Genomic DNA, 26747 nt, shown 5'->3' with positions numbered 1-26747 from the left:
TTAGATGAGGACGCAGATCCCAGAATTACTGCGTTCAGAATCCTCGTGATCACTTGGGAGTATCCCTTTGTCGCCCCAGACATTCAGTTCCTCAAACACGCCTGTTTCTATCATCTCTTCCTGCCATGGGATAGGCATTTTGCCAGAGGCAAACTCCTGATAAAAGTCCTTGTCGCTGTCTGTGAGGACAACGCCCTTGATGGTGGAGAATGTGCCCACATCAGCTATGTCCTTGGCATACACTATTTTCGGATCAGGGATAAATGGTGCATCGACAAGACCTACACAAACAAGAAGATTTCTTTAGTGCTGTCAACATCCGGTGTCATGGTACAGCTCTGATTCTGAAAGGCAATCCATGGCTCCCAGTCAACGCCAGGTGACACATTGAATTACATTGAGACTAAAGCACAGAAACAGGCCATTCAGCCCATCTGCTCCGTGTTGGTGTTTATGCTCCACACGAGCCTCCTCCCACCCCTCTCCATCTCACCCTATCAGCATATCCTTCTATTCCTTTCTCCCTCATGTGTTTATCCAGCTTCCCCTTAAATGTATCGACACTATTCACCTCAACTACTCCCTGTGAGAGTGAGTTCCACATCCAAGTTTCTCCTGAATTCCCAATTGGATTTATTAGTGACTATCTTATATTTATGGCCTGAGTTCAAGTCTTCCCCAGAAGTGAAAACATCTTCTCTATGTCTACCCTATCAAACCCCTTCATAATTTTACAGACCTCTATCAGGTCACCTCTCAGCATTCTCTCTTCTAGAGAAAGGAGCCCCAGACTGTTCAGTCTTTCCTGATAATCTGTGTCACAAGATCTACAAAATAATATTTGCTTTTAGAGCAAATACAACAGATGCTGGAAATCTGAAATAAAAAACAGAAAATGCTGGAAACACTCAGCAGGTCTGGCAGCATCTGTGGAAAGAGAAACAGAGTTAACGTTTCAGGTCTGTGACCTTTCAGCAGAACTGGAAAGAAGCAAGTCTTATATTTCTATAGCGTTCTTCACACCATATATGGCTACCACCTGATTCATTAATCTTTGAAAAGTGGCTGGGGCATTTTTTAGCCTAAATGGCATCACCTGGCATTGATAAAGACTGTCAGGTGTTACAAAAAGCTGATATCTCTTTGGCTCAAGGAGTCAAAGGGACTCACCAATATCCCTTTAACAAGCCAATCTCGGGAAGAAACCTAGCACCGCCCACTCTGTCAATACAGTCTTCTAATCGAGGAATTGGGTCGGAGTCTGCCTTTGATACCGCATTAACTTTTCTGTAGTCTATACAAAACCGGGTTGACCCGTCAGGTTTAGATACTAGAACTATTGGTGAACTCCAGCTGCTTTGACTAGGTTCAATCAAATTGCTTACCAGCATGCACTGGGTCTCCGCTTTCACTTGGGCCTGTTTGTCCAGACTTAAGCGGTAAGGACGTTGTTTTAAAGGGCCAGTTCCCCCTATATCCACATCATGTGTGTCTAAGGTTGTACATCTTGGCTTATCCCTACAAACTCTTTTAAATGTTGTGAAAAGCCTGGTTTGGTCTTCACGTTGTTTTGCCTGTAAATGCAAAAGCATGTTGTCCGATTTTTCTCGCCATTCTGAATTCATTAATCTGATAGTTGGAGGTTCAATCTGAGAATTGTCTAGGCCTCCTTCTGCCTCATCCTCACAATCCTTTTCCCTCTCAACATTCCCCATTACCTGACATACCTGGACTGGCTTATCCTCCTCCCTGCGGTAATATTGCTTTAACATATTGATGTGACACAACCTGTTCTTCTTCTGGCGATCAGGAGTGTCAATCAAGTACTCCACCTTACCCACTCTTTTGATCACCATATATGTTACGACCGAGGTGGGAGCAATGCACTGTCAATTCAGTCCCGTCACTCCATAGGTCGCAGCATATTATAAAAGTGTTCCCACCTAACCGAAAACAGCCAAATTAAACACTCTAGTAACCCCCAGAATAAAACAGCCTAACCAGGTATCTCTAGTCAGCAACAAATTAATTATTTATTAAAACTAAATCTTAAACACTATTAAAGTAAACCTATGTCTAAAGACCTGATAACTTCCTATTTTAACCAAACTCCCTCATTCACACACATACACTCAAAAATAACAGCAGTTAACTGGTTTTAAAAGTGGTGTTTTTAACATAAGCTGTTTCTTAAGAATAAATAAACAACTAAGTCTTTGTGGGTTACGTTCCTGATGGATGAGGTATTCTAATGTGGAAATAATCAAATGCTACTCGAAGTCTTCCCTTGGATTTGATGAAGCAGTCTGTTTTGATAGGCATTCAAACTCTTCAGCTGCAGCAGGCATCAACAGTTCCTTCAGCAATACCAAATGGTCTCTTAAAAGGGTTATTTCCTCTTTAGGCAATTAATTTGGCCTGTAGCTCCTTGTAGAATTTCTGCTGAGAGAGAATGGACAGCACTTTTCTCTTCAATACACTTCGCTGGTAAGTCTGGTTCATACCGGTTTTTGCCAATTTTACACACAGTCAAATCAAAACATATACCATGTGACATCTCTCTCTCCTGCTGTTGTCTAGGTAACAAAATGCAGCTGTGGCTCACTGTTCTCAGAAATTTAACTTCTCTCCCTGTCTGAAAGGTGCACTTTTTTTTTAACAGTGTCTTAAAGACACACTGTTTCAATCCGAAGAGAAAAATAATTGCAGTTCCTTGACACTCAGTACTGACCCTCCGACAATGCAGTACTCCTTCAGTACTGAAGCTGTGACAGTGCGGCACTCCCTGAGTACTGCTCTGGGTGTGTTGACCTGGATTATGTGCTCATGTCTCTGGAGTGGAACTCAAACCCGCAACCTTCTTACTTAGAGGTGAGTGTTACCCATTGAACCACACCCTACACAGAAATGCCAAGTCTTTCCTTATCTCTATCTGTTACCTGCTTCCAGCCTCCCCCAGTTGAAGTTTTTAAAGAATTGGTGGTTCTTCACCTCCACGCAGTTTCCGTCTTTAAAGCCAAGCCGCTGTGAGGCATCTTTGGCCATCAAGGCCTCACACAGAGCCTTGCAATCCATGCTGAATGTCTTTGAATATTGCACTGGGTCATTCAGGATTCGCCTGCTCACTTCCTCATTGTCCACCTTTAAACACAAGGAGGAAATCTTACTGTTCCACAGCACTGAGGCACAGCCAGGACAATCAAATAGGGGCAATTTATCAGGCAGAGTTTCTGCTCCTTATCATGACCACACAACTCACAATTATATAGGATCTTCAACGTAGGAAAACATCCCAAGGCACTTCACAAGAGTGCAAATGAGACAAAAATTTGACACCGAGCCACATGAGATATTAGGACAGGCGACCAAAAGCTTGGTCAAAGAGGTGGGTTTTAAGGAGTGTCTTAAAGGAGGAGTGAGAGGTGGAAAGGTTTAGGGAGGGAATTCCAGAGATTAGGACTCAGGCAGCTGCAGGCACGGCTGCCAATGGAGCGATGGGAATCGGGGATGCTCCGAAGGCCAGATTTGGAGGAGAGCAGAGATCTCGGAGCGATGTCGGGCTGGAGGAGGTTACAGATATAGGGAGGGGAAAGGTCACGGAGGGATTATCGCATTCCTGTTTGTTAACACTTCACACCCACAAGTTTGCTGCTGCATTTCCCACATCATGAAACAGTGACGACACTTTAAAAATATTTAATTGGCTGTAAAGCACTTTGGGATGCCCTGAGGTTGTGAAAGATGCTATATAAATGTAAATCTTTCTCTTTTTATTTGTACATATAAACCTCCCAAGCCCCTTGATTAGATTTCAGCCTGCAACTCACTCCTGGGTATCAGAGAGTAGGAATAAACAGGACATTCTCAGGATGGCAGACTGTTATTAGTGGGGTACCGCAAGGATCATTACTGGGGCCACAGCTGTTCACAATCTATATAACTGATGTGGCGGTGGGGACCAAATGTAATATTTCCACATTTGCTGATGATACAAAACTAGGAGGGAATGTAAGTTGTGAGGAGGATGCAAGGAGGCTTCAAGGGGACTTGGACAGGCTAAGTGAATGGGCGAGAACAAGGCAGATGGGCGGCACAATGATTAGCACCGCAGCCTCACAGCTCCAGTGACCCGTGTTCAATTCTGGGTACTGCATGTGTGGAATTTGCAAGTTCTCCCTGTGTCTGCGTGGGTTTCCTCCGGGTGCTCTGGTTTCCTCCCACATGCAAAAGACTTGCAGGTTGATAGGTAAATTGGACATTATAAATTGCCCCTAGTATAGGTAGGTGGTAGGGAAATATAGGGACAGATGGGGATATGGTAGGAATATGGGATTAGGATTAGTATAAATGGGTGGTTGATGGTCGGCACAGACTTGGTGGGCCGAAGGGCCTGTTTCAGTGCTGTATCTCTAAATATAAAATAAATAAAAATAAAAAGAATGTGAATAAGTGTGAAGTGATCCATTTTAGTAGAAAAAACAGAAAGACAGAGTATTTTATAAATGGTGAGGGGTTGGGAAGTGTTGATGTCCAAAGAGACCTGGGTGTCCTTGTTCATGAGTCACTAAAAGCTAGTACGCAGGTGCAGCAAGCAATTAGGAAGGCAAATGATATGTTGGCCTTCATCGCAAGGGGATTTGAGTACAGGAGTAAAGATGTCTTGCTGCAATTGAATAGAGTCTTGGTGAGACTGCACCTGGAGTATTGTGTACAGTTTTGGTCTCCTCATCTAAGGAAGGATATACTTGCTGTAGAGGGAGTGCAACAGAGGTTCACCAGACTAATCCCTGAGATGGCGGGATTGTTTTATGAGGAGAGATTGAGGAAACTGGGCCTGTATTCTCTGGAGTTTCGAAGAATGAGAGGTGACCTCATTGAAACTTACAAAATTCTTACAGGGTGTGACAGGGTAGATGTGGATAGGATGTTTCCTCTAGTTGGTGAGTCTAGAACCAGGGGACACAGTCTCAATAAGGGGCAGGCCATTTAAGACTGAGATGAGGAGGAATCTCTTCACTCAGAGGGTGGTGAATCTTTGGAATTCTCTACCCCAGAGGGCTGTGGAAGCTCAATCATTGAGTATGTTCAAGACAGAAATTGATAGATATCAAAGGATATGGGGATAGTGCGGGAAAGTGGCATTGAAGTAGATGATCAGTCACTATCTAATTGAATGGCAGAACAGGCTCAACAGGCTGAATGGCCTACTCCTGCTCCTATGTTCCTATGTCCTAGGCCCACGGCAACGCAGGTCCACGGCAACTCAGGTCCACGGCCACGCAGGTCCATGGCCACGCAGGTCCATGGCAACGCAGGTCCATGGCAACGCAGGCCCATGGCAACGCAGGCCCATGGCAACACAGGTCCATGGCAACGCAGATCCATGACAATGTTCAAGACAGAAATTAATACATTTCTGGATATACGAATAACATCAAAGGATATGGAGATAGTGGGGAAAAATAGCGTAGAGGTAGATGATCAGTCATGATCTGTCTGAATGGCGGAGCAGGCTCGACGGGCCGAATGGCCTACTCCTGCTCCTATTTCCTGTGATACTTCTTTGGCCTCCTTGTCTTGAGAGACAATGGGTAAGTGCCTAGAGGTGTTCAATGGTTTGTGAAGCAGATCACTGTGCAACTATGATCTATTATTCTATATATAAACCCCCCAAACCCCTCGATTAGATTCCAGTCTGTAACACACTCCCGGGTATCTGTTATTCTATATATAAATCCCCCAAACCCCTCGATTAGATTCCAGTCTGTGATACACTCCCGGGTATCTGTTATTCTATATATAAACCACCCGAACCCCTCGATTAGATTCCAGTCTGTAACTTACTCCCAGGTATCTGTTATTCTATATATAAACCTCCCGAACCCCTCGATTAGATTCCAGGCTGTAACTCACTCCCGGGTATCTGTTATTCTATATATAAACCCCCCGAACCCCTCGATTAGATTCCAGTCTGTAACTCACTCCCGGGTATCTGTTATTCTATATATAAACCCCCCGAACCCCTCGATTAGATTCCAGTCTGTAACTCACTCCCGGGTATCTGTTATTCTATATATAAACCCCCCGAACCCCTCGATTAGATTCCAGTCTGTAACTCACTCCCGGGTATCTGTTATTCTATATATAAACCCCACGAACCCCTTGATTAGATTCCAGTCTGTAACTCACTCCTGGGTATCTGTTATTCTATAGATAAACCCCACGAACCCCTCGATTAGATTCCAGTCTGTAACTCACTCCCGGGTATCTGTTATTCTACATATAAATCTCCCAAACCCCTCGATTAGATTCTGGTCTGTAACTCACTCCCGGGTATCTGTTATTCTATATATAAACCCCTTGAACCCCTCAATTAGATTCCAGTCTGTAATTTATTCCCGGGTATCTGTTATTCTATAAATAAACCCCTGAACCCCTTAAATTGGATTCCAGCCTGTAACTCACTCCCGGGTATCTGTTATTCTATATATGTACCACCCCGAACCCCGCGATTAGATTCCAGTCTGTAACTCACTCCCGGGTATCTGTTATTCTATATATAAACCTCCTGAACCCCTCGATTAGATTCTAGTCTGTAACTCACTCCCGGGTATCTGTTATTCTATATATAAACCCCTTGAACCCCTCAATTAGATTCCAGTCTGTAATTTATTCCTGGGTATCTGTTATTCTATAAATAAACCCCTGAACCCCGCGATTAGATTCCAGCCTGTAACTCACTCCCGTGTATCTGTTATTCTATATATAAACCACCCCGAACCCCTCGATTAGATTCCAGTCTGTAACTCACTCCCGGGTATCTGTTATTCTATATATAAACCACCCCGAACCCCTCGATTAGATTCCAGTGTGTAACTCACTCCCGGGTATCTCTTATTCTGTATATAAACTCCCCGAACCCCTCGATTAGATTCCAGTCTGTAACTCACTCCCTGGTATCTGTTATTCTATATATAAACCCCCCGAACCCCTCGATTAGATTCCAGTCTGTAACTCACTCCCGGGTATCTGTTATTCTATATATAAACCTCCCGAACCCCTCGATTAGATTCCAGTCTGTAACTCACTCCCTGGTATCTGTTATTCTATATATAAACCCCCCGAACCCCTTGATTAGATTCCAGTCTGTAACTCACTCCCGGGTATCTGTTATTCTATATATAAACCACCCCGAACCCCTCGATTAGATTCCAGTCTGTAACTCACTCCCGGGTATCTGTTATTCTATATATAAACCACCCCGAACCCCTCGATTAGATTCCAGTCTGTAACTCACTCCCGGGTATCTGTTATTCTATATATAAACCCTCAAACCCCTTGATTAGATTCCAGTCTGTAACTCACTCCCGGGTATCTGTTATTCTATATATAAACCCTCAAACCCCTTGATTAGATTCCAGTCTGTAACTCACTCCCGGGTATCTGTTATTCTATATATAAACCCTCAAACCCCTTGATTAGATTCCAGTCTGTAACTCACTCCCGGGTATCTGTTATTCTATATATAAACCACCCCGAACCCCTCGATTAGATTCCAGTCTGTAACTCACTCCCGGGTATCTGTTATTCTATATATAAACCCTCAAACCCCTTGATTAGATTCCAGTCTGTAACTCACTCCTGGGTATCTGTTATTCTATATATAAACCGCCTGAACCCCTCGATTAGATTCCAGTCTGTAACTCACTCCCGGGTATCTGTTATTCTATATATAAACCCCCCCCCCGAACACCTCGATTAGATTCCAGTCTGTAACTCACTCCCGGGTATCTGTTATTCTATATATAAACCCCCCGAACCCCTCGATTAGATTCCAGTCTGTAACTCACTCCCGGGTATCTGTTATTCTATAAATAAACCTCCCGAACCCCTCGATTAGATTCCAGTCTGTAACTCACTCCCTGGTATCTGTTATTCTATATATAAACCACCCCGAACCCCTCGATTAGATTCCAGTCTGTAACTCACTCCCGGGTATCTGTTATTCTATATATAAACCCTCAAACCCCTCGATTAGATTCCAGCCTGTAACTCTCTCCCGGGTATCTGTTATTCTATATATAAACCCCCGAACCCCTCGATTAGATTCCAGTCTGTAACTCACTCCCGGGTATCTGTTATTCTATATATAAACCCCCCGAGCCCCTCGATTAGATTCCAGTCTGTAACTCACTCCCAGGTATCTGTTATTCTATATATAAACCACCCCGAACCCCTCGATTAGATTCCAGTCTGTAACTCACTCCTGGGTATCTGTTATTCTATATATAAACCACCCCGAACCCCTCGATTAGATTCCAGTCTGTAACTCACTCCCGGGTATCTGTTATTCTATATATAAACCCCCCGAACCCCTTGATTAGATTCCAGTCTGTAACTCACTCCCAGGTATCTGTTATTCTATATATAAACCCCCCGAACCCCTTGATTAGATTCCAGTCTGTAACTCACTCCCGGGTATCTGTTATTCTATATATAAACCCCCTGCCTGAACCCCTTGATTAGATTCCAGTCTGTAACTCACTCCCGGGTATCTGTTATTCTATATATAAAGCCCCCGAACCCCTCGATTAGATTCCAGTCTGTAACTCACTCCCGGGTATCTGTTATTCTATATATAAACCCCCTGCCTGAACCCCTTGATTAGATTCCAGTCTGTAACTCACTCCCGGGTATCTGTTATTCTATATATAAAGCCCCCGAACCCCTTGATTAGATTCCAGTCTGTAACTCACTCCCGGGTATCTGTTATTCTATATATAAAGCCCCCGAACCCCTCGATTAGATTCCAGTCTGTAACTCACTCCCGGGTATCTGTTATTCTATATATTTACCCCCCCCCCCACCCCGAACTCCTCAATTCGATTCCAGCCTGTAACTCAGTCGCAGAATCACAGAAAGTTGAAGGCACAGAAAGAGGTGTCTGTGCCTGCCGTAAAAAGATCCACATATTTTAATCCCACATAGTCCCAGGTATCTGTACCCTGCCTCCTGCCTGCCTTCACCCACTGTTGTGTTTAGTCTGGATTTAGTCTGTGTTTATTCTGTACCTTCTCTCCGCGGACTCGGAACGCCCCCTTGGCTGCTATCATCTCATACAGCGTGACGCCAAGCGTGAAATAATCCACACTGAAGTCATAGGGTTCCCCTTTAAGCATTTCTGGTGCCATGAAACCTATTGGAATGAAGACAACAGAGTCAATGTTTAAGAATTCAGATCAAAATGTTGGAAATATTCAGCAGATCGGGCAGCATCTGTGGAGAGAGAAACAGAGTTAACGTTTCAGCTCTGTGACCTTTCGACAAAACTGGAAGAAGTTAAAGTTTTAACAGGTTTTAAGTAAATGCAGAGCCAGAGAGAAAGAATCAGGAGAGATTAAACAATAAAAGGGAAGATGGTGCAAGGTTGAAAGGAGATGGAAGTGGGGCAAGTAAAGATGTGTTCAGAGAGGTTTTAGACTCATAGGAAAATTGGGACAGGGGGAGGCCATTCAACCCCTCGAGCCTGTTATACTGGAACATGAGAAGACCATTCAGCCCCTCAAGTCTGTTCCGCCATTCATTGAGATAATGGCTGCAGCAATCACATGGGCTGGAAATGTTGGCCAAGACACATTACTACTTTCCTCATCTCTTGGATCAGATGATAACTCTCAGTCCCCGTCTGCCCTCTCGGGTGGATGAGTTTCCTACATTACGTTACGACCAGCTGAGAAAGGGGTCTAGGGTTCCCTTTCAACCTTCACCTGGTCTTACCCTAACAGGGTTTAATTTTAAACATACCATTTTTTTTTTGGTTCCCCCTCAGTGACTCCTTGTTCACTAACTTCCAATTATAAGGCAAAGAAACTAGCCAAACAGGTTTTCTAAGGTTAAAAGAAAAAAGGTTGTACTTTATTAAACTTACACTCTAATTCGGTTAACGCCTATGGATATGTGACGCGCCCATGCTAGCATGTATATGCTATACACGCATGCAGATAGAGACAGAAAAGAACAGAAGAAATAAAGTGAAAAAGTTTGAGGCAATATCTGAAGATGGTTTTTGTTACTGTTCTTCGAACTCGCTGTAAAGTCCTTGATTGTAGGTCTTGCTTTTCGTTGGGGCACAGTATTCTTCTTAAAGCTTGTTCGATGTTGGAGACTTTTCTCTCTTGCGGTTCATGTGTCCTCAGTGGGTCCACAGGCTTGTGAGAAAGAGATGGGAACAGACAGGAGAGGTCTTCTCAGTCCAGGAGAAAACAGTCTTTCTTAGTTCAAAAACTCTGTGGCTAGTTCAAAAAACCCTGGACCAGCCAGTTAGTCATGTGATCAGCTGGTTTAACCAGTCTTGGCTTTTGTGAATTGTATCACCTTAGCAGTCTCTGGAATGCTCTTCCTTACACCTTCAATGTCTGATGATCAGTATATTCTGAAGGGGAAGGGTGGACAGTCAGAGGCTGTGGTACACATTGGTACCAACGACATAGGTAGAAAGAGGGATGAGGTCCTGCAACAAGAATTTAGGGAACTAGGTCTCAGAGTAAAAAGCAGGACCTCAAAGGTTGTAATCTCTGGATTACTCCCGGTGCCACGTGCTGGTGAGTATAGGAATAGGAAGATAGAGGAGATGAATATGTGGCTGAGGAGATGGTGCAGGAGGGAGGGCTTTAGTTTCCTGGATCACTGGGTCTGTTTCTGGCAAAGGTGGGACCTGTACAAGTTGGACAGGTTGCACCTGAACCGGAACGGGACCAACATCCTTGTTGGGAGGTTTGCTAGTGCTGTTGGGGGGGGGGGGTTTAAACTAATTTGGCAGGGGGATGGAATACAGAATGGAGTTACAGTAGGGGTGATGCACAGTCAAATATAGAAGAGAAACTGAGTCAGTCTGAAAGGCAGAGAAAATATCAAACTGTTAACGCACAAGTGTAAAATGCAAGGCTGGATTGCAACGATTTTAATGCAAGGAGTCTTACTAGTAAGGCAGATGAATTGAGGGCGTTGATTAGCACATGGCATTGTGATATTATTGCTATCACAGAGACATGGTTGAGGGAGGGGCAGGACTGGCAGCTCAATATTCCAGTGTATAGAATCTTCAGGCATGACAGGGGAGGGGGTAAAAGAGATGGTGGTATTGCACTGTAGCGTACATTAATGATTTAGACGTGAATTTAGGAGGTATAGAACATAGAACATAGAAAATACAGCACAGAACAGGCCCTTCGGCCCACGATGTTGTGCCGATCCTTTGTCCTCTGTCAAGGACAATTTAATCTATACCCCATCATTCTCCTTTATCCATATACCTATCTAAAAGCCGTTTGAAAGTCCCTAAAGTTTCTGACTCAACAACTTCCCCAGGCAAGGCATTCCATGCCCCGACCACTCTCTGGGTAAAGAACCTTCCCCTGACATCCCCCTTATATCTCCCACCCTTCACCTTAAATTTATGACCCCTTGTAACGCTTTGCTCCACCCGGGGAAAAAGTTTCTGACTGTCTACCCTATCTATTCCCCTGATCATCTTATAAACCTCTATCATGTCACCCCTCATCCTTCTCCGTTCTAATGAGAAGAGGCCTAGAATGTTCAGCCTTTCCTCGTAAGACTTATTCTCCATTCCAGGCAACATCCTGGTAAATCTCCTCTGCACCCTCTCCAAGGCTTCCACATCCTTCCTAAAATGAGGCGACCAGAACTGCACACAGTACTCCAAATGAGGCCTTACCAAGGTCCTGTACAGCTGCATCATCACCTCACGGCTCTTAAATTCAATCCCTCTGCTAATGAACGCTAACACCCCATATGCCTTCTTCACAGCCCTATCCACTTGAGTTGCAACTTTCAACGATCTATGCACATAGACCCCAAGGTCTCTCTGCTCCTCCACATGCCCAAGAACCCTACCGTTAACCCAGTATTTTGCATTCGTGTTTGTCCTTCCAAAATGGACGACCTCACACTTTTCAGGGTTAAACTCCATCTGCCACTTTTCAGCCCAGCACTGCAACCTATCCAAGTCCCTTTGCAGACGACAATAGCCCTCCTCGGTATCCACAACTCCACCAACCTTTGTATCATCTGCAAATTTACTGACCCACCCTTCGACTTCCTCATCCAAGTCGTTAATAAAAATCACAAACAGGAGAGGACCCAGAACTGATCCCTGTGGCACGCCACTGGTAACTGGGCTCCAGGCTGAGTATTTACCATCTAAGACCACTCTCTGCCTTCTATCAGTTAGCCAATTCTTAATCCAACTGGCCACATTCCCCACTATCCCATGCCTCCTGACTTTCTCCATAAGTCTACCATAAGTATGATCAGTAAATTCGCAGATGACACGAAAATTGGTGTCGTAAATAGTGAGGAGGAAATCCTTAGATAACAGGACGATATAGATGGGCTGGTAAGATGGGTGGAGCAGTGGCAAATGGAATTTAATCCTGAGAAGTGTGAGGTGATGCATTTTGGGAGGACTAACAAGGCAAGGGAATATACAATAGATGGTAGGACCCTAGGAAGTACAGAGGGTCAGAGGGACCTTGGTGTACTTGTCCATAGATCACTGAAGGCAGCAGCACAGGTAGATAAGGTGGTTAGGAAGGCATATGGGATACTTACCTTTATTAGCCAAGGCATAGAATATAAGAGCAGGGAGGTTATGATGGAGCTGTATAAAACACTGGTTAGGCCACAGCTGGAATACTGTGTACAGTTCTGGTCACCACACTATAGGAAGCATGTGATTGCAATGGAGAGGGTGCAGAGGAGATTCACCAGGATGTTACCTGGGCTCGAGCATTTCAGCTATGAAGAGAGACTGGATAGGCTAAGATTGTTTTCCTTAGAGCAGAGAAGGCTGAGGGGGGACCTGATTGAGGTATACAAAATTATATGGGGCATTGATAGGATAGATAGGAAGAGCCTTTTTCCCTTAGCAGAGGGGCCAATAACCAGGGGGCATAGATTGAAGGTAAGGGGCAGGAGGTTTAGAGGGGATTTGAGGAAAATAATTTTCACCCAGAGGGTGGTTTGAATCTGGAACGCACTGCCTGAAGAGGTGGTAGAGGCAGGAACCCTCACAAAATTTAAGAAGTATTTAGATGAGCACTTGAAACACCATAGCATACAAGGCTATGGGCTAAGTGCTGGAAAATGGGATCAGAATAGTTAGCTGGTTGATGGCCAGCACAGACACGATGGGCTGAAGGGCCTATTTCTGTGCTGCATAACTCTATGACTCTGACTCTATCCAAATCCATTGTGGGTTGAATGGTCCTTTTGACTTCACAAACACTGTCTGTTAGTAGGCAAATGTTTTTCAGCTAAGTGTCTGGCAGCCCTTGTAACAGGCCTTCCCTTCCTCCCAGCAAGTTTAAAATCAATGTTGATATGACAAAATTAATATGCCTCATTCTTGGCAGGTGCGGCCCGCATGACAATTACAACAGTGACTACACCTCAAAAAGAGAAGTACTTCATTGGCTTTGAAGCAACTTTGGACATCCCTAGGTGGTGAAAAGGCTGTAGCGTAAAGGTGTGTCTTTCCTTTACAGACCCACGTCCCATCATCGTGTGGGGGAATCACAGACACAGACCCACATCCCATCACCATGTGGGGGAATCACAGACACAAACCCACGTCCCATCACCATGTGGGGGAATCACAGACACAAACCCACGTCCCATCACCATGTGGGGGAATCACAGACACAAACCCACGTCCCATCACCGTGTGGGAATCACAGACACAGACCCACGTCCCATCACCGTGTGGGAATCACAGACACAGACCCACATCCCATCACCGTGTGGGAATCACAGACACAGACCCACATCCCATCACCGTGTGGGGGGAATCACAGACACAAACCCACGTCCCATCACCATGTGGGAATCACAGACACAGACCCACGTCCCATCACCATGTGGGGGAATCACAGACACAAACCCACGTCCCATCACCATGTGGGGGAATCACAGACACAAACCCACGTCCCATCACCATGTGGGGGAATCACAGACACAAACCCACGTCCCATCACCGTGTGGGAATCACAGACACAGACCCACGTCCCATCACCGTGTGGGAATCACAGACACAGACCCACATCCCATCACCGTGTGGGAATCACAGACACAGACCCACATCCCATCACCGTGTGGGGGAATTACAGACACAGACCCACATCCCATCACCGTCTGGGGGAATCACAGACACAGACCCACGTCCCATCACCATGTGGGGGAATCACAGACACAAACCCACGTCCCATCACCGTGTGGGAATCACAGACACAGACCCACATCCCATCACCGTGTGGGAATCACAGACACAGACCCACATCCCATCACCGTGTGGGGGAATTACAGACACAGACCCACATCCCATCACCGTCTGGGGGAATCACAGACACAGACCCACATCCCATCACCATGTGGAGGAATCACAGACACAGACCCACGTCCCATCACCGTGTGGGGGAATCACAGACACAGACACAGACCCATCATCGTGTGGGGGAATCACAGACACAGACCCAGGTGCAATCAGGGTGGTGCAGTGTTTGAGCGTTTTAACGATTCTGTGACAAGGGGACTGAATCTCACTGGGGAACAGCTCGCTCGCTGCCAGCAGCTCTCCCCGCTTTGATTTAATTTCCCCATTGATCAAGTGAATGTGCATTCTGTTCATTAGTTACCTGGGGTCCCTGCATAGCCCTTTGTCTGATTACATCCATCCTTCAGCACCGTTGCCAGTCCCAGATCTGATATCCTCACGTGACCTGGGCAGAGTAATATGGATGGTGAGATGAAAAAGAGAAACACAGGCAGCAGAGAGGGAAATAGTGACAGACAGAAATAGCGGAGAGAGTGAATGGGGGAGACTGGAAGAGGCAGAGAACATGAGAGGCTATCAGAGAGATGGACGGAAGCGAGAGAGAGAGAGGGGGGGAGGGGTAAGAGAGAGAAACCAGAGACAGACAGATGAAGAGGGGTGATAATGGATGAATCTCTTTATTCTGGTTTAGGAGTTTGTTGCTAAAGGAACATCACAGACTGCAACCTATTCCAGAAAGTTAGAACAAACCTGCCAGTTAGTGTATTTAAAATGTTTTGAATGTACCCCAGTTAACTCTCTTTCCTGTCAGCAGCTTCTGTACCCCACACCAGGGTACAATGGGCACAAGACTGTCCCCGGTCTAACACTGAATCAGGGTTCAGTTCTGTTCACAAGGCCACAGTACAGACAGGGAGCAGAGAGGAGCAACAAGAACTGATGTTTTATTCCCAAAAGCCAGTTGGTGAAGGATAGAACTGGAGCCAATCTTTGCACACACCTCTATAGTTCTTTACAGATACAGCATGGGGTTAGATACAGAGTAAAGCTCCCTCTACACTGTCCCCAACAAACACTCCCAGAGTAGGTACAGCACGGGGTTAGATATAGAGTAAAGCTCCCTCTACGAAGAAAAAAAACGGGAAAAAAAACGGGGTTAGATACAGAGTAAAACTCCCTCTACACTGTCCCCATAAAACACTCCCAGGACAGGTACAGCACGGGTATACACTGTGCCATCAAAAAAAAAAACGGGGTTAGATACCGAGTAAAAATCCCTCTACACTGTCCCCATAAAACACTCCCAGGACAGGTACAGCACGGGTATACACTGTGCCATCAAAAAAAAAACGGGGTTAGATACAGAGTAAAGCTCCCTCTACACTGTCCCATCAAACACTGCCAGGACAGTTACAAAAAAAAAAAAAACGAGGGTTAAAAAAAAACGGGGTTAGATACAGAGTAAAGCTCCCCCTACACTGTCCCATCAAACACTCCCAGGACAGGTACAGCACGGGGGTTAGATACAGAGTAAAGCTCCCTCTACACTGACCCCATCAAACACTCCGAGTCTGCTAATCATTGGATTGTAAAGCACAGGAATGATGGGCCAAATGGCCTCTTTCTGTGCTGTATGATTCTAATAGTGTAATGGTCACCTGGGTCTAGCCCCCTATGGTTTACCATCATCATTGAGCAGCACGTTCTCTGGCTTCAGGTCACGGTAGATGATGCGGTTCTGATGTAGGTGCTCCAGGCCACAGGTGATCTGTGCTGTGTAGAAACATGCTCGCAGCTCATCAAACCCTGGATCCTTCTCATTGACGTTGTAGATGTGATACCTGTGATCAGGAGTCACGGATTCATTTACAGGAATTAAACAGGGGAGGACAATAGGTGCTGCATTACCCTAAGCCTTCGTACACTTGACCACATTCCAAACCAGTTCACCCTGGGTGTTTTCAGGCCCTGTTTACATTCGGTCTTCCCTGGGCAATTCTTATCTCGCTCATGGGTCAGCCTTGGCACAGTGCACTCCAGAGACTTGAACATAAAATGCAGCCCGACACTCCCGGGAAAACACCGCACTGTCGGAGGGTCAGTACTGAAGGAGCACTGCACTGTTGGTGGGTCAGTACTGAGGGAGGGCTGCACAGTCAGAGGGTCAGTACTGAGGGAGCGCTGCATTGCTGGAGGGTCAGTATTGAGGGAGCACTGCACTGTCGGAGGGTCAGTACTGAGGGAGCACAGCACTGTCAGAGGGTCAGTACTGAGGGAGCACGACACTGTTGGAGGGTCAGTACTGAGGGAGCACTGCACTGTTGGAGGGTCTGTATTGAGGAAGCACTGCACTGTCGGAGGGTCAGTACTGAGGGAGCACTGCACTGTCGGAGGGTCAGTACTGAGGGAGCACTGCACTGTCAGAAGGTCAGTACTGAGGGAGCACTACACTGTTGGAGGGTCAGTACTGAGGGAGCACTGCACTGTTGGAGGGTCTGTATTGAGGAAGCACTGCACTGTCGGAGGGTCAGTACTGAGGGAGCACTGCACTGTCGGAGGGTCAGTACTGAGGGAGCACTACACTGTCGGAGGGTCAGTACTGAGGGAGCACTACACTGTGGGAGGGTCAGTACTGAGGGAGCACTGCACTGTCGGAGGGTCAGTACTGAGGGAGCACTGCACTGTCGGAGGGTCAGTACTGAGGGAGCACTACACTGTCGGAGGGTCAGTACTGAGGGAGCACTGCACTGTCGGAGGGTCAGTACTGAGGGAGCACTGCACTGTCGGAGGGTCAATACTGAGGGAGCGCTGCACTGTCGGAGGGTCAGTACGGAGATGGCGCTGCACTGTCGGGGGTTCAGTACTGAGGGAGCGCTGCACTGTCGGAGGGTCAGTACTGAGGGAGTGCCGCACTGTCGGAGGGTCAGTACTGAGGGAGCACTGCAGTGTCGGAGGGTCAGTACTGAGGGAGCACTGCACTGGAAGAGGGTCAGTACTGAGGGAGCACTGCACTGTCGGAGGGTCAGTACTCAGGGAGCACTGCACTGTCGGAGGGTCAGTACTGAGGGAGTGCCACACTGTCGGAGGGTCAGTACTGAGGGAGAGTTGCACTGTCTGAGGGTCAGTACTGAGGGAGCACTGCACTGTCGGAGGGTCAATACTGAGGGAGCGCTGCACTGTTGGAGGGTCAGTACTGAGGGAGCGCATCACTGTCGGTGGGTCAGTACGGAGATCGAGCTGCACTGTCGGAGGGTCAGTACTGAGGGAGCGCTGCACTGTCGGAGGGTCAGTACTGAGTGAGCACTGCACTGTCAGAGGGTCAGTACTGAGGGAGCACTGCACTGTTGGAGGGTCAGTACTGAGGGAGGGCTGCACTGTCAGAGTTTCAGTACTGATGGAGCACTGCACTGTTGGAGGTTCAGTACTGAGGGAGAGTTGCACTGTCGGAGGGTCAGCACTGAGGGAGAGTTGCACTGTCGGAGGGTCAGTACTGATGGAGCACTGCACTGTCGGAGGGTCAGTGCTGAGGGAGTGCTACACTGTTGGAAGGTCAGTACTGAGGGAGTGCTGCACTGTCAGAGGGTCAGTACTGAGGGAGTGCTGCACTGTTGCAGGGTCAGTCCTGAGGGAGCACTGCACTGTCAGAAGGTCAGTACTGAGGGAGGGCTGCACTGTCAGAAGGTCAGTACTGAGGGAGTGCTGCACTGTCGGAGGGTCAGTGCTGAGGGAGCACTGCACTGTCAGAGGGTCAGTACTGAGGGAGTGCTGCACTGTTGGAAGGTCAGTACTGAGGGAGTGCTGCACTGTCTGAGGGTCAGTACTGAGGGAGTGCTGCACTGTCTGAGGGTCAGTACTGAGGGAGTGCTGCACTGTCTGAGGGTCAGTACTGAGGGAGTGCTGCACTGTCGGAGGGTCAGTGCTGAGGGAGCACTGCACTGTCAGAGGGTCAGTACTGAGGGAGTGCTGCACTGTCGGAGGGTCAGTACTGAGGGAGTGCTGCACTGTCGGAGGGTCAGTACTGAGGGAGTGCTGCACTGTCAGAGGGTCAGTACTGAGGGAGTGCTGCACTGTCGGAGGGTCAGTACTGAGGGAGTGCTACACTGTCGGAGGGTCAGTACTGAGGGAGTGCTGCACTGTCGGAGGGTCAGTACTGAGGGAATGCTACACTGTCGGAGGGTCAGTACTGAGGGAGTGCCGCACTGTCGGAGGGTCAGCACTGAGGGAATGCTGCACTGTCAGAGGGTCAGTACTGAGGTAGTGCTGCACTGTCGGAGGGTCAGTACTGAAGGAGTGCTGCACTGTCGGAGGGTCAGTACTGAGGTAGTGTTGCACTGTCAGAGGGTCAGTACTGAGGTAGTGCTGCACTGTCGGAGGGTCAGTACTGAGGGAGTGCTGCACTGTCGGAGGGTCAGTACTGAGGGAGTGCTGCACTGTCGGAGGGTCAGTACTGAAGGAGTGCCGCACTGTAAGAGGGTCAGTACTGAGGGAGCACTGCACTGTCGGAGGGTCAGTACTGAGGGAGCACTGCACTGTCGGAGGGTCAGTACTGAGGGAGTGCCACACTTTCGGAGGGTCAGTACTGAGGGAGAGTTGCACTGTCGGAGGGTCAGTACTGAGGGAGCACTGCACTGTCGGAGGGTCAGTATTGAGGGAGCGCTGCACTGTTGGAGGGTCAGTACTGAGGGAGCGCATCACTGTCGGAGGGTCAGTACGGATATCGAGCTGCACTGTCGGAGGGTCAGTACTGAGGGAGCACTACACTGTCGGAGGGTCAGTACTGAGTGAGCACTGCACTGTCAGAGGGTCAGTACTGAGGGAGCACTGCACTGTTGGAGGGTCAGTACTGAGGGAGGGCTGCACTGTCAGAGGGTCAGTACTGATGGAGCACTGCACTGTTGGAGGTTCAGTACTGAGGGAGCACTGCACTGTCGGAGGGTCAGCACTGAGGGAGAGTTGCACTGTCGGAGGGTCAGTACTGATGGAGCACTGCACTGTCGGAGGGTCAGTGCTGAGGGAGTGCTACACTGTTGGAAGGTCAGTACTGAGGGAGTGCTGCACTGTCAGAGGGTCAGTACTGAGGGAGTGCTGCACTGTTGCAGGGTCAGTCCTGAGGGAGCACTGCACTGTCAGAAGGTCAGTACTGAGGGAGGGCTGCACTGTCAGAAGGTCAGTACTGAGGGAGTGCTGCACTGTCGGAGGGTCAGTGCTGAGGGAGCACTGCACTGTCAGAGGGTCAGTACTGAGGGAGTGCTGCACTGTTGGAAGGTCAGTACTGAGGGAGTGCTGCACTGTCTGAGGGTCAGTACCGAGGGAGTGCTGCACTGTCTGAGGGTCAGTACTGAGGGAGTGCTGCACTGTCTGAGGGTCAGTACTGAGGGAGTGCTGCACTGTCGGAGGGTCAGTGCTGAGGGAGCACTGCACTGTCAGAGGGTCAGTACTGAGGGAGTGCTGCACTGTTGGAAGGTCAGTACTGAGGGAGTGCCGCACTGTCGGAGGGTCAGTACTGAGGGAGTGCTGCACTGTCGGAGGGTCAGTACTGAGGGAGTGCTGCACTGTCAGAGGGTCAGTACTGAGGGAGTGCTGCACTGTCGTAGGGTCAGTACTGAGGGAGTGCTGCACTGTCGGAGGGTCAGTACTGAGGGAGTGCTGCACTGTCGGAGGGTCAGTACTGAGGGAGTGCTGCACTGTCGGAGGGTCAGTACTGAGGGAGTGCTACACTGCCGGAGGGTCAGTACTGAGGGAGTGCCGCACTGTCGGAGGGTCAGCACTGAGGGAATGCTGCACTGTCAGAGGGTCAGTACTGAGGGAGTGCTGCACTGTCGGAGGGTCAGTACTGAAGGAGTGCCGCACTGTCGGAGGGTCAGTACTGGGGGAGTGCCGCACTGTCGGAGGGTCAGCACTGAGGGAATGCTGCACTGTCAGAGGGTCAGTACTGAGGGAGTGCTGCACTGTCGGAGGGTCAGTACTGAAGGAGTGCCGCACTGTCGGAGGGTCAGTACTGGGGGAGTGCCGCACTGTTGGAGGGTCAGTACTGAAGGAGTGCTGCACTGTCGGAGATGCTTTCTTTGCAATGAGACATTAAACCAACGGCCCGTCTGACTTTTCAGGTGGATGTAAAAGATCCCAAGGCCCCTATTTTGGAGAAGAGGAGTTCTCCCCGGTGTCCCGGCCAATATTTATCCATCAATCATTATCGCTAAAAGAACAGATCAGTTGGTCATTATCACGTTGCTGTTTGTGGAATCTTGCTGTGCACAGATTGGCTGCTCCATTTCCAACATTATAACACTGACTACACTTCAAGAAGTACTTCATTGGCTGTGAAGTGCTTTGGGATGTCCTATGGATGTGAAAGGCGTTACAGAAATGCAGGCTCTCCCTTTGTCCTGAATTTTTCATTTTCTCCCTCCCTGGTGCCTGTCAGTGTGTCATCTCCACAGGACAATGGAGGAAGATTCAATAATAACTTGCAAAAGGGGAATTGGATGAATGTTTGCTGGGAAATGTTGTCAGGGCGATAGGGCAGGAGCAGAGGTTGAGAGGGGAGTGAGACTAATCGGATAGCACTTTCAAAGAGCCAGCACAGACACAATGGGCCGAATGGCCTACTTCTGTGCTGGATCATTCCAGTGATTCTCAGATCTACCAAGAAACACGCAACATCTTCAAACAAATCGGTTTGTGGCTGCATTAAATCCTACAGATGGAATTTATGTAAACGTATTAAAGGTGGGATTTAAGGCTATAAAAAGTCTAGCTTTGTCCTGCCAAATCCCGTTTAATCTGCTTCAGAGTTAAGCAGCGTGACAATCCACAGCTGAGGCAGAGATTTAAACATCAACATTTCAAAACCATCTCCTTCAGTTGGTTCATTATCGGAAGACAGCTTGGTGAAAACATCACATTGTGTTCCATTCTCCAGCGCACCATCTCTCTTACTATAGGCAGACTAGAGGAACTTCCCCTTTTGAAGTGTAGTCACTGTTGTAATGTAGGAAACTCGGCAGCCAGCTTGTGCACAGCAAGATCCCACCAACAGCAATGTGATCATGACCCAGATCATCTGCTTTTTTTTTAGTGATGTTGGTTGAGGGATAAATATTGGCCCCTGGACACTGGGGAGAACTCCCCCCTGCTCCCCGGGACACTGGGGAGAACTCCCCCCTGCTCCCCGGGACACTGGGGAGAACTCCTCCCTGCTTCCCGGGACACTGGGGAGAACTCCCCCCTGCTCCCCGGGACACGGGGGAGAACTCCCCCCCCCCCCCCCTGCTCCCCGGGACACGGGGGAGAACTCCCCCCCCACCCTGCTCCCCGGGACACGGGGGAGAACTCCACCCCCCCCCCCTGCTCCCCGGGTCACCGGGCAGAACTCCCCCCTGCTCCCCGGGTCACCGGGCAGAACTCCCCCCTGCTCCCCAGGACACCGGGGAGAACTCCCCCCTGCTCCCCAGGACACCGGGGAGAACTCCCCCCCTGCTCTTCTTCCAAATAGTGGCCGTGGGATCTTTTACACCCACCTGGGAGAGCAGACATAATAATCAAAACGGCTAATGGAATGCTGGCCTTTATATCTTGTGGACTAGAATACAAGAGGGTAGAAGTCAAGCTTCAGCTATACAAAGCCCTGGTTAGACCACACCTGGAGTTACTGTGAGCAATTCTGGGCACCATACCTTAGGAAGGATACGTTGGCCTTGGAGAGAGTGCAGTGTAGATTTACCAGAATGATACCTGGACTGCAAGGGTTAAATTATGAGGAGAGATTAAACAAACTAGGGTAATCCCTGGAATTTAGAAGGGTAAGGGGTGATTTGACCAAAACGTATCAAGATATTAGAGGGAACTGATGGGGTAGATAGAGAGAAACTATTTCTGCTGGTTGGGGAGTCTAGGACTCTGGGGCAGAGTCTAAAAATTAGAGCCAGACCTTTCTGGAGTGAAATTAGGAAAAACTTCTACACACAAAGTGTGGTCGGAGTTTGGAACTCTCTTCCACAAACGGCAATCGATTCTGGATTAATTGAAGATTTTAAATCTATTAGGGGACATGGGGCAGAGGCGTGAATATGGAGTTAGGTCACAGGTCAGCCGTTGAATGGTAGAACAGGCTGGAGGGGCTGAATGGCCTCCCCCGTTCCTGTGTTCCAAATAATTAATCGGAAAGACAGAAAATAGGTTGAGGATTAAATGCAGATGCGGTGTAGGTCAGCGAGGATATGAGTGATGGGGCAGTGGGATACGGAGAGGTACAGGATCCAGGAAGCTGAGTTTTGGACCTGTTAGAAGCTGAGGAAGGTGGATGTCAGAGAAATCAAGGAAGGAAATTTTGCAGGGTTGGGTGCGAGGCATTGGGCGGAGGTGGGGGAGGTAGTGGAGATGGACAAAGTTTTATCTCCATTTAACACTTGTATTGGGTTGACACCCCATGAGCCTTCTTACCTAAGGTCACCTCCGTTCATTAAGGTCATAACGAGGCACAACTCATACTTTGTCTGAAAGGCATAGGCCAGGGACACAATGAAACGACTGTGAATCTTGGCAAGAATCCATTTCTCAATGATAGTAGCCTAGAGAATGAGGGAAGGAAATTAGAGTGAGACATGGAGGAACTGATGCAAAGTGCAACACCAACTTGCATTTATATAGCGCTTTTAATGTAGTAAGGCATCCCAAAGCCCTTCACAGGAGCGCAATCAGACAAGAATATGTCACCGAGGCAGGTTTTAAGGAGTGTCTGAGGTGAGGAGAGAGAGGCGGAGAGGTTCGGGGAGAAAATTCCAGGGCTGCCATCCCAGTCTGACAGTTGCTAGGGAGAGGGATGGAGTCGGTAGCCAGGGAATGGAGTTTGTGACGGGGACCGAAGACAATGGCTGCGGTCTTTGCAATATTTAATTGGAGGAAATTTCTACTCGTGCTGTACTGGATGTCAGATGTGAAATGTGACTGTTTAGAGACAGTGGAGGGGTGAAGAGAGGCGCTGGTGAAGTCGAGCTGGGTGCGGTCAGTGCACATACAGAGTATATTGTTTATAATCTTGACAGTCACTGTACTACAATCTTCTTTCTGACATAACCCTGTAATAAATGCTCTCCCTGTAACTCACTTGTGTATAATAGAGAGATTGTATATCTTAGTGCTGCTTGTGGGATATTGTACACAGATTGTTACAACAGTGACTACACTTCAAAAATGACTCCATTAACTGTGAAGCCCTCCTGGGGGGTCCTGATAACATGACAGAGAGAGAGAGAAATAGAGATAGAGAGAACCGGCACTATAGAAATACACATTCATTTCTTTCTTTCTTCCATTCTTTTCCTTTTCTCTCTATCTCTATTTCTCTCTCTCCGTCCCTGTCTGTTTCTATCTCTCTCAGTCACTCACCTTACATATCACCTGCTGTCAGGGGCTTTTTGGCTCTTGAAAGCAGGTCGAACCCAGCACAGGACAACTGAAAAACAGATCCCTCCCTCGGCTGCATTTAAATCCCCTGCAGGAAATGACTTTGAGAGAGAAATAGAGACTTGCAGTCACAGCTCAAAATGCTTCACATTCGCTGAAATATTTTCAAAGTGTCGTTGCTGCTGTAATGCAGGAAACACAGCGGACAATTTGTGCGCAGCAAGATCCCACAAACAAGCAATGTGAGAATGAGCAGAAAATCTGCTTTTGTGATGTTGGTTGAGGGATAAATATTGGCCACAAGGTGAACTCCACCCCCCCCACCCCCCTCCCATCTTCCCCCCAAATAGTGGCTGTGGGATCATTTACAGCAACTCAACAGAGAAGATTAGCTTCTCCCCTGTAAAGCAGCACCTTCAACAGTGCAGGGCTCCCTCAGTACTATGCTGGGAGCACCAGCCAAGAACCCACAAGCCCTCTCAGTCAAAGGCAAGTGTGCTACCCATTGAGCCATAGCTGACAACGTGGGGTAGCTGCAACTCAAATCCTATTAGGGCAAACTTGCAGAACACAAGCTGCCTGGATTTCAGCAACGGTGGGCAGTCTCAGAGGCTACATGAATACTCAGTGTGGACGCTGGGTTTGGGATCCAACAAACCTATTGGCTATTTTTGTACACATAAAGAGCAGAGGAAACCCTTGGCTATGGTATTGGGATCTCCAAGCTGCCTACCTCGTGTCCCTTCCGTTTCTTCAGTCTCTTCTTGTTTAGCTTTTTGTTGGCGTACATTTTGCCCGTGGCTGTCATCTGGCAGGCACACACCTCCCCGAAACCCCCCTTGCCCAGGACCCTGAAGTCCATGAACCATTCCTCCCCAACTGGCTGAGCTTCCAGCCCCTTGAACTGCAGGAAGCGCAGGAAGGAAGTGCTGCCTTTGTAGCTCTCCGAGGCCTGGGATTCCAGATACCTCAGCAGCTGCTGCTCTGATTCCTGGAAGAGCTCGCTGCGCCCAGTCCCGTGGTCCTCCTTGAGCCGAATGACAGTCTTCTCGTCCAGGAAGGAGCAGAAGTCCTGCGAGTTGGAGTCATAGTATTTGTTGATGATGTTCTGCGCGAGTGGGGCACGGTCTGCCTCCTCCGAGGATTTGTACCCCTCCAGGTCCTGCCACAGTGCAGCAGCTGCCTTGAACTGATCCGTGTTCCTCAAGTACTCCTGGAACAGCTTCTTCCCAATTGGCTGCTTGCAGCAAATGCTCTCGAACGCCAAGTCCATCTCCTCCTTCAGGTGCTCACACTGCGCCACGGGAGGCAGTTTCAGGCGGGCACGCATCCTTCGATCCCGCGTTGCGAAGGCTGAGCTACTGTTGATGCTGCCTCTGGCCAACATGTAAACAGAATTTGCCACAACCGTCTCCAAACCTCCAAAATCCATCGCCCACCTTTAAGAGACAGACAGGTCAGGGGTCAGAGAAAATAAACATGCATTTCTCGAGCGCCTTTCACCAGCTTAGGACATCCCAAAGTGCTTCACAGCCAATGAAGCAGTTTCTGAAATAAAGTCACTGTTGTAAAGCAGGAAACACAGCAGCCAATGTGCGCACAGCAAGATCCCAGAAACAGTAATATCATAATGACGAGATAATCTGTTTTAGTGATGGTGGTTGAGGGATAAATATTGGCCCCAGGGCTCCGGGGAGAACTCCCCCCTGCTCCCCAGGGCTCCGGGGAGAACGCCCCCCCTGCTCCCCGGAACTCGGGAGAGAACTCCCCCCTGCTCCCCGGAACTCGGGAGAGAACTCCCCCCTGCTCCCCGGGACACTGGGGAGAACTCCCCCCCCCTGCTCCCCGGGACTCAGGGGAGAACTCCCCAATACTCCCCCCTGCTCCCCAGGACACCGGGGAGAACTGCCACCCCGCTCCCCAGGATTCCAGGGAGAACTGCTCCCCGGGACACTGGGGAGAACTCCCCCCTGCTCCCCGGGACACTGGGGAGAACTCCCCCCTGCTCCCCGGGACACTGGGGAGAACTCCCCCCTGCTCCCCGGGACACTGGGGAGAACTCCCCCCTGCTCCCCGGGACACTGGGGAGAACTCCCCCCTGCTCCCCGGGACACCGGGGAGTACTCCCCCCTCTTCCCCGGGACACAGGGGAGAACTCCACCCTGCTCCCCAGGACTCGGGGAGAACTCCACCCTGCTCCCCAGGACTCGGGGAGAACTCCACCCTGCTCCCCAGGACTCGGGGAGAACTCCACCCTGCTCCCCAGGACTCGGGGAGAACTCCACCCTGCTCCCCAGGACTCGGGGAGAACTCCACCCTGCTCCCCAGGACTCGGGGAGAACTCCACCCTGCTCCCCAGGACTCGGGGAGAACTCCACCCTGCTCCCCAGGACTCGGGGAGAACTCCACCCTGCTCCCCAGGACTCGGGGAGAACTCCACCCTGCTCCCCAGGACTCGGGGAGAACTCCACCCTGCTCCCCAGGACTCGGGGAGAACTCCACCCTGCTCCCCAGGACTCGGGGAGAACTCCACCCTGCTCCCCAGGACTCGGGGAGAACTCCACCCTGCTCCCCAGGACTCCGGGGAGAACTCCCCCCTACTCCCCGGAACACCAGGGAGAACTCCGCCCTGCTCTTCTTTGAACTTGGGACTGCGGGAACTTTTACATCCACATGAGAGGGCAGACAGGGCCTCGGTTTAACATCTCATCTGAAAACGGCACCTCGGTACCGACCCTCCGACATTGCGGCGCTCCCTCGGTACCGACCCTCCGACATTGCGGCGCTCCCTCGGTACCGACCCTCCGACATTGCGGCGCTCCCTCGGTACCGACCCTCCGACAGTGCGGCGCTCCCTCGCTACCGACCCTCCGACAGTGCGGCGCTCCCTCGCTACCGACCCTCCGACAGTGCGGCGCTCCCTCGCTACCGACCCTCCGACAGTGCGGCGCTCCCTCGCTACCGACCCTCCGACAGTGCGGCGCTCCCTCGC

At 49.1% G+C, this 26747-nt stretch overlaps 1 protein-coding gene across 1 annotated transcript; it reads right to left on the bottom strand.

The window, feature by feature from the left end:
• Positions 1-25187, bottom strand: LOC137357327 (rhodopsin kinase GRK1-like). The gene is made up of 7 exons (XM_068023581.1): positions 24489-25187; positions 22793-22920; positions 16034-16191; positions 14712-14795; positions 9072-9196; positions 2940-3141; positions 1-281 (listed from the first exon to the last, which is right to left on the bottom strand). Exons 1-7 carry the CDS (start codon positions 25185-25187, stop codon positions 1-3), a joined length of 1677 nt encoding a protein of 558 aa, XP_067879682.1.
• Positions 25188-26747: the final 1560 nt, after the last annotated feature.

The sequence above is a fragment of the Heterodontus francisci genome, chromosome 48 (genome assembly GCF_036365525.1).
Source record: "Heterodontus francisci isolate sHetFra1 chromosome 48, sHetFra1.hap1, whole genome shotgun sequence".
NCBI classification, from domain to species: Eukaryota; Metazoa; Chordata; class Chondrichthyes; order Heterodontiformes; family Heterodontidae; genus Heterodontus; species Heterodontus francisci.
The sequence above is the reverse complement of the archived record's forward strand: the minus strand, read 5'-3'. Positions and strand labels throughout refer to the sequence as shown.

Bases quoted from the DNA above. Each gene is read 5' to 3' on its own strand.
- LOC137357327 (XM_068023581.1), bottom strand. From the start codon at position 25,187: ATGGATTTTGGAGGTTTGGAGACGGTTGTGGCAAATTCTGTTTACATG. The intron at 16,192-22,792 runs GTAAGAAGGCTC...TCCTGATCACAG, and splicing joins ATGAACGGAGGTGACCTTAG to GTATCACATCTACAACGTCA. The intron at 282-2,939 runs GTAACAGATAGA...TTGTTTGTGTAG, and splicing joins CTGGGGGAGGCTGGAAGCAG to GTCTTGTCGATGCACCATTT.